General features: G+C 34.1%; 1 protein-coding gene across 2 annotated transcripts in view; it reads right to left on the bottom strand.

Moving 5' to 3' along the window:
• Positions 1 to 278: 278 nt before the first annotated feature.
• SCFD1 (sec1 family domain containing 1) overlaps positions 279 to 8,460 on the bottom strand; it is a 52,732-nt gene continuing 44,550 nt past the window's right edge. Inside the window, exons 22-25 of one of the 2 annotated variants that reach the window (XM_027878749.1) lie at positions 7,630 to 7,663; positions 6,602 to 6,667; positions 2,568 to 2,636; positions 279 to 1,630 (exon numbers count right to left, since the gene is read on the bottom strand). In XM_027878749.1, the coding sequence (XP_027734550.1) occupies positions 1,607 to 1,630; positions 2,568 to 2,636; positions 6,602 to 6,667; positions 7,630 to 7,663 (193 nt within the window). In that variant the 3' untranslated portion in view covers positions 279 to 1,606. The remainder of the gene's footprint in view (positions 1,631 to 2,567; positions 2,637 to 6,601; positions 6,668 to 7,629; positions 7,664 to 8,460) is intronic. The other variant, XM_027878750.1, reaches the window with a different exon arrangement.

Here is an 8,460-nt window from a genome sequence, read left to right as displayed (position 1 = left end):
AAAAGCAATTGGCAGGTTTTTGGTAAAACAGTTATCAGCTGCAAGGTTAAAACTCTTTATAGGAAGAACAATTGAGAAGGGATTATTTCAAGAGCCCAGAATGAACTCCCACAGGAGGCAATAAACACTTTAAATGTAATTTTCTTTTCTAAACACATTTTGACCTTTGTTTTTACTAACAAATATAGTATATGCTTAGGGAATTAGAACAAGCTGCATCTGACAGTGAATCCTTGCTTACTGAAGTCTGGGAGAATGCTCACATGCAACAACTACAATAAACAACATAATAAATATATTTATTGACCTGGCAAAGTTAGAAATTTATACTAGTAGCATGGAGTAGCTTACAATGCTCAGGTGAGATAATTAAATAACATTATTACTTTTTGATAACATGGTCCAGATTATGCATATTTTTCTTGTGATACTTTCAAGGAATAATCAACTGCATTTCTTGTATAAATGTTATAAAAAAAATCTAGCTGGGGAAAAGGTATTGTGTTTAGTGAAAAATCAATGTTCAACATTGAAGAATGGTGTAAAAAACACTGCTGAAAAATTTACAGTAAGCCAGTAATTCTTATGATTTCACAGTTTGTTGTTCCACTAGAAGTGTTTTCCTTGTGCTTTTTGTGTGTGTTAAGCCTCATTTTGGAGGCATATTATTACTTCACCTGTAGCAGTGCTGTTTCCAGAGAGGTCATTTCTAGAGGCAGAGACTTACAACTATAAAAAAAATTTTGTTACCTTCTTTCAATTCCTCTATGCACTCTCCAGAGCTATCATTACTAGCAAAACATAATTATATAATGAGATTCTTTGAACTACTAAACTGCCCCTGCCTAATGGAACTGTTAAAAACTGTATTTTAAATATGTGCTTATAAAACAGTTAAGAACTGTTTTGTGAGTATGATTTGGGTTCTTCCCAAACATAACAGTCAAAGCAGTTACAATAAAAAGTGCAGAAAAAAAAAAAGATTTAAGTTCTACAGTTTGAAACTGTGACTGTGTAGACAAGCAATTTTCTCTTAAGAGAAAAGCTAAATTACTGCACCAGAAACTTACATTGAAGGTATCTTCAAGTACATCTCTCGACTACCAAGCAAAGACTGCACAAATCTAAGTATAATGACTTCGGTTAAAATAAAAGGGTAAGAACTAGTTCTCTAGCACTAAGGCTGTTTGTTTGTGGCCCTAAAAGGTAGTTCTGTCCTTTTCAATTTTATCAAATATTCTGGCTTTCAAGAAGAACATATCGAAGGACAGACTTGACCTTTTCTTGAAACTGTTGCCCCATTTACTGTATCAGAAACTTACATATAAGAACTTCAAAATGCCATGCTTTTCAGCCATCTCTGTCATATACCATAGCGAATACTGCATTTAAAATTTAATCATGTAAAAGTGACCCCCACCAAAAATATAGCAGGTTTTAAGGTTTATTTCTGAAATAATACAGCATATTAATTATACATTTTTTTAAAAGTTATCATATTAGTTAAACAGGTTTAAGTTTTAATATAATGACAAAACTAAAGATATGAAGATATCTGAATATGGTAACAATTCTGTTGTCACATTGCCATCCAGGTGTTTCAGTCTTATTTCTGGCCAAGCTGGGACAGCTAAACATGAAGAGACAGAAAATCATTAGGTTGTTAACCTTAATCTTTCAGTCAAACTAATATCCAGTTCATACAGTAAATATTTCTGTCCTATAAGCTTTTAAGTTTGTGTCTGACAACCAAAAGTATGCTGTTAATAGAATATTTAATGCATACCCTCAAAGAAGAGGATCTGAGCTTCAAATCTTCAGATCTGAATAAATCTCAGAGGTAAAGGTACAGTGTACACAGTCAAAACAACAAAAATGTTAATTAAGCTGAATGAGGAGTTAAAAGCTGGTAAGTACCATTTGTCTACTTCAAGTGTAACAAAAATAATTTAGTTTTTTTTATATATAGTTTTGAATAACAACTTAGCTCATCTTAGGACATAAAATCATAGCTGTTGATAGATATTGAGGGGCTGCTATTTCTGACTACCATGAATAATTTTTTTTTTTTTGTATTATAATGGAATGAGGCATAGAGAAGTAACGGTGATGATGACGTTTAAAAACACTAAAATACAGATTTTAGTATAGGTATGGACAACTAGCTTAAGCTAGGCCAGCATTTATATATATACACACACATATTTATAAACCAGGGCAAATGTCAAACTGTTGCAAGAATAGCCTGGAAAGACATGTTATTTGTGAATGTATCAAGAACCAATACAATTTTTTTCACTAGGATTTATAAAAAGGTAATTATGAACTTGTTCACCTGCATTACCTGTGAACTCACATGCACAATATAGCCTTCAAAAGCTAATTAAAAATAATGGCTTCAAACTCCCACTTCAAGCAAACAAAAACGGTTAACAAGAACATGTATTAATCCTTCACAAATTAGGTTTTTTTTTTTGGTAAAAATCCATGGAGAGATGTAGAGTTACATAAGTCAATACACAGTTAAAGAAGGAATAAATATTACAGAGGTTATCAAAGTTATCTACCTGTTTTATAAACTGTGTAGCATTAAAAAGTTCACTGCAGCCATACAGGACATGTTTGCCTTGTTTACCCTAAAAAAGAAAAATGCATAAGAAATAAAGTGTTTAACAGAGAGCAGAAGTGGCTTAAACTAATTATATACTCAAAGAACCCAGTAAGATCTCGATGATATTGAAGTCTTACACTTCTGGCTGGAAAAAGGATAGTTGCTCCACTGCAAGTAAAAAAACCTGTAAATAAACTGAAGTGCAAAATAAGGGACCAGAGGCAGAAAGTGGAAAAATGGGACATCTTATACATTTAAACTCACTAGAATGCAAAACTCTCTGATGTATCTAAGAACAGCTTAAGGAAGCTAACAACCTTACGTGAGCAAAGCCTTACTCCCTAAAATAACTGGGCGATTCGCAAAGAACAGTGCAAACATATTTACTGCTTCTTTTGGGTTAAAGCCTGAAAACTTCAACCTGTAATTTATTCCATACGATGATGTTGTTTTTTTTTTTTAGAGGGATTCTAAAACAAAATGTTTTGTTGATTTCACTCAGATGCATAATAAACTTAGTTTGCAGTTCAATAGTATTTGCTTGATATAGTAAGGCTACTAAAGTGCTATGTTAGCATTTGGGAAGTGAAAATTAGTTTAAGAAGTTATACATAGTTTCAGACTGAGTTTACTTCCAGTGTTGGGCAATAATCCCCTGGGTTTTCAAAGTTCTAGCACAGGCTTGAGAAATCTGTTTCACTGTTATTTTGCCTTTTCCCATATTAGTTAGGTAAAATTTACCTATTAAAGAGCAAAATAGGAATGTAAGCCTTGACAAATGATTCACATAAACTGCTAATTGTGTCATTTCAGCAGAAAGTAACGAAAGCAGATTTAAACAGTCCTTAGCTGGTGGGTATGCTATTGGGGAGATGGTAATCCTGGTTCAAGTTCTCATCCTTATTAAGTGTTTTGTAGTAATAAGCTATTCTTGTTGCTGAGCGGGATCTTGAGCTTTCCTCTTCGGGTGTTTCAGGCCATTCTTTCAAATCTTGATATCTGTGTTCTAAACCAGTATTTTGACAGATTCCCCTTTCCATACCGTGACTGAGTAGCATTTGCTTCTTCCTCTAACTGAAATTTTGAACTATACAAATAACTGTAAAATGAGACTGTTGCCTTTCAGACAGCTCTAAGAAACATGAATGTACACTTCCAGTTTGTCACAGATGTTCCTCTAAAAGTGGAATTTTAAATATGTGTATGTAATTCATGTTCATTTCTTAGTTTATTCAAACAAAGAACTATATCTGCAAAGAATGATTGGAGCCAAGTTGAAACTGCTTAATATCTAAAAAAACCCCTAAACCTCAGTACTCTTCAAAGTCCAGTATTTCTTAATGACTGAAAAACTATGATTGATTTAAATTTCTTGTGACTGGAACAGATTAACAAGTAGTTTTCCAACCATCTACAAAAGGAAATCAAAGGATATGCTACATTCTTTTGTACAAAGCAGTATGCTAGCCTGCTCTTGGAGGCTCCCTATGGATTGCAATTCTGGTGACATGGTTTCAGCATGTTGAACTGATCTTGGCCAATATATCCATTTTAAGGCACAATCTGCCTTAATGACATTCTAAATATTTGCTTTTTGATGTTGTGAGATAGTCCATTCTAGCACTGAACTGCAAATAATTGGATTTGAGTGTTCCTCTTAATTCTTCTACAAAAAAAACCCTCAGAATGTCAAAGCTGAATGAACATTGCTTCCTGTTTTAGAAAGTTTTAAAATACTTTCTCTGTGCTTTCAGATGCAAACTGGCAAAACAGATAGTGCTTAGAAAAATAAAGCAGTGAATAAAATCTCTGTGGTATCTGCTTGCAAGAACATGTTGATTTTTCTCAAGCAAGAGATGTTGATTTTTCTCTTTTTTTTTTATTCTGGGGGAAGACTGATTGAATATGAGAATAATTAATAAGCTACATACATCTGTCGAAACTATAGATGCTGGAAGTGTGCCACATGGAAAAGCAAATTTTATTGAATAAGCCTGTAAGAGTCACCTATGAGAGGCACACAAGTCTCTAGGTGGTGGGAGGTAGAATTGAGGTTTTCATTAACCTTGTCTTCTGAAGAGCAAATAGCTAAGAGGAATAAAGGTGAAGGAGTCTTTCCCCTTGGGAAGTCATTTCCCAGTGCTCAAGGTACACTGTTTGACTGGAGAAACATACAGCACCCTTCAGCAGTGACAACTGCTCACAGGTTCCAGGAGAAGAAAAAGTATGTTCAACTTCTGACTCTCCATAAGATCTAATTAACATTACCATTCATGTAGTTTTCAGTTCCTTCTGTACTCTCCCTCTGTTTATCAAATGACCTCCTGTTTGCCCTCTTATTTCTCAGAAATTTCAGCTTCCTGTCACTTCCTATGAAGTGCCGAGTGCTTAACCTGTCACCTTACAAATGCCCTGTACATACACATACACAGCAAACATCAGTTCTGTCAGTGTGCTGCTATAATCAGAGGAGAGTATTAGCCTCTAGGGAATTCAGAGGTTTATTTAGTAGGAAGTAACAAATATACACCACAAATACACATGTTGCTGAGCATCTTTTGAATTGGTATTGTACCTGAAGTGGCCTTGTGTAAATTAAGGAGCAAGCTAAATGTTTGACAAGGCACGCTGCTACAGGCAGATGCCTCACTGAATTAGTTATCAAGGATGGTGATAAGTGCTAAGCAGAATTTAAATGACTTCTTTAATTTACATTCCTCTTCTATCCTTTCCCCTATCCAGACCATCTTTGTCCCAAAATGGCTGCCTGTTAGAGGGGAAAAATCAGCACACATGTTCTGACTTTTCATTCTTCATGATTTACCTGGACATAAAGCCCTCATGTACTTGTTTTTTGGAAGAAGTGTTTTTCAGTGATTAATGCTCCATATATATTTTGTGTGAAAAGCCTCAATCCAGTCTACCACACGACAGGACAACTGTACCATGAACAAGGTTAGGATCAGGAAGAAAGAATGGTATGCTGCTGCTCTTTAATAATTTTTTACTTTTTTTAAAAAATTTTACTAAGATTCCTTTTGTATTTTTTTATTCTTGGAAAGTGCTGGAATACCATCTCCACTCCCCAGGAACACTAATGATTTAGTTACTTTTCTCCATCCCCTGATTTTGTATTCTGCTAGACTGGCCATCTGGAACCAGAGAAATCAGATCTGTTACACAGTTGGTTACGTATTTTCTTCTTTGTGCATATGTTTTCTTTCTGCATATCCTATGATTTCTACACAGAATTAAATGATACAGCGTAACAAGAACGAGCTTCCATTAACTCATCAGTGAAAACTTCTAAATGTGGGTAAGTAATAAATGCTTAGATATTGATGCCAATTTTATATTTGCTTTGACAGATAGCATAGTATTTGAACTATGTTGGCTTTTGAAACCCTTTACACTCATGGAAGATTGTCATAAGATACTTGTTATCTGCAGGTTGTATTTTGAACTGACTCCACATTCCTGAGCTGCATACAAAAAAGCACTGTGGTATCTCTTTTGCAATATTTATGAAAACGAAAGAATTCTGAGCAGTTCCTTACTTTCAAGGTTATGATACGCTACAGCTGCTTTATTTAAGAACAGCAAATGAAAACTAGTAACAGGACTCTAAAACAGTATGAACAGCCATTTGATGTATCAGTACAGAAGACAGGTTAATTCACTTAGCTACATCTGCTACAGTTTTCAACCATGCTCATGTGTATGAAGACAAAATAAAGAAGAATGCATATTATTTACTCAATTCTAAAGTGCAACATGAGCAAAATACCAGAAACAGGTCTTCCTTGGTCTGAATTAGTAATCCACAATTTCTACTGCTTTCTTACATAATTTTTTCCCAGACTCTATAGAATAAGGATGTTAAGGCTAATTTCATTGACTTGATCTTCCAAATACTAAATATTACAGAAAAGCTGCTATGACTGGTTTCTATCAGTAAGTTATACACTACAACCAAAGAAGTACACGTACCTTTATGTAGTCAATAAGATTTTGATATTCAATATAGTTGCCTCCTCCAACTATAAACACTATGGCCTAAAAGGCAACACACACATTATCACAGTATGCATTGAAATTCTCATAATTTCAGTAGTAAAACAGCAAATCTTTAAATCCAAAACAGAAATAATCACAATCTTCTATTAAGAAATACTTGATATATATGCTGTTTCAACATATTACTTTTTTTGTTCTTTCCCTCCCCACTTACTAATGGTAATAATCTATAATATTACAGGTAAAGGCCATCAGTATTTTCTAGGCTGTGCTTAAAAGAGAATAATTAATGACTAGAAAAAGGAGACTTAATAGTTGTATTATTGTTATTACTACTGACATTTTTGCTATGACCATCTGTTAGCCATATATATGATATCACATGGTATTTCTTTTGTTCTGGAGAATAATTAGAACATTCAGGAGAAATCTGAGACATTTGTATGTCTTTGCCAAGGCAAAGATTTTGCTTATGAAACTTGGTAGTAAGATTTCTACTATTTGCAAATATTTATGTTGAAAAATACTGACAGTTACAGGCATTTGTACGAAATGACAACATTAATGATTTTGCCTTTTTCCTTTAATTGCAGAGACTGTTTACAATAGTCATGTACATCAGTGGTCAACACTGCTGTTTAAGGCTGGGCAGAGAATTAAATCTAGAGAGCATTCTCAAGATTTGATATAAAAATGGGGGTTTAAATTGCTCAATACCCAATCAGGATATTAGTAAGTCCTTGTATTACCTTCAGAAGAATTTGCTAGATTTTTTTTTCTCCAGTATTCGTTCATGCTTACACAGTTCTTTGAAGATAAAAAGCCTTCTTCACAATAACAGCTAATTATAATTAATACTAGATATAATTAGTTTTAAGTGCCTTTTTTTTGCAAACAAGACCTCTTATTTTCTTAATCATGATTAGCAAAAATGACTGGTACTTCAGGATTTATTTATTTTTAACACATGTACATTGAAAAATAATTCTTATGTGACTTACCTCCTGGAATGGATTTTTATTTCTTGGAACTGAGCTATAAAAAAACCACACAAAAACATACAGCTCAAATTTTATTAGACATGAATATAAATATGCAAAATAAGTAATGTACACATCATGTTTATTAAATACTATATAATATTAGACAAAAGTATAAAATAGGACAATAATTACCATTCTGCATTTATCCTCCAAGTATTTTATGTAAATTATTTGTTATAGAAAATCATTCATTCTACAGGACTGAATACACGAGTAAATAGGAGTTTTACTTCGTCATTTTTAAGGTTGCTGTTTGATTCATAAGCTTGATGACAACAACTCTTCCAGACTCTAAAAGCTCTAACTATAGTGCTGTTGCGTAGGAGCAAATACTATTAGTAAAAAATGTCATCAGTATTAGCACAGTTCATGGCACTCAGAAATCCTGCTGGAATCTTAACCAGGGAAGCCAGTCAATTTGCAGTGGCTGCATACAGCTACAAAATCTCAAAAACTACTATAGTCAGGAGGTATGTAGGATTAAAATTATCTAGGGAGGAAAAGGTATGTTACAGGCTGGGTGGTTCAGACTCTTCCTCTCCATTTGAATTCACAGGCAGGTAGCATGGACAGGGGGAGAAACCTTGCACCTTCAGGAGGAAGGGCAAAGCAAAGCAAAGGCTATGAACGGTCAGTCTGCCCTCCTGCCCTTTGCTCACACACTACCACTACCTTCCTATCTGCAGCCCCAGGTAGTCAAATACATCCTATGTTCTAACACAGATTAAAAGCATTACATTTTCCCTTTCAACTTACCTCTTCTCTTATTCCAAGAAGTTTTCTCAGAGT

Source organism: Empidonax traillii, unplaced genomic scaffold (genome assembly GCF_003031625.1).
Source record: "Empidonax traillii isolate 1590-97213 ecotype Southwest subspecies unplaced genomic scaffold, ASM303162v1 scaffold45:size3623477, whole genome shotgun sequence".
NCBI lineage: Eukaryota > Metazoa > Chordata > Aves > Passeriformes > Tyrannidae > Empidonax > Empidonax traillii.
Note: the sequence above shows the minus strand (reverse complement) of the source record. Positions and strands in the feature narration are given on the sequence as shown.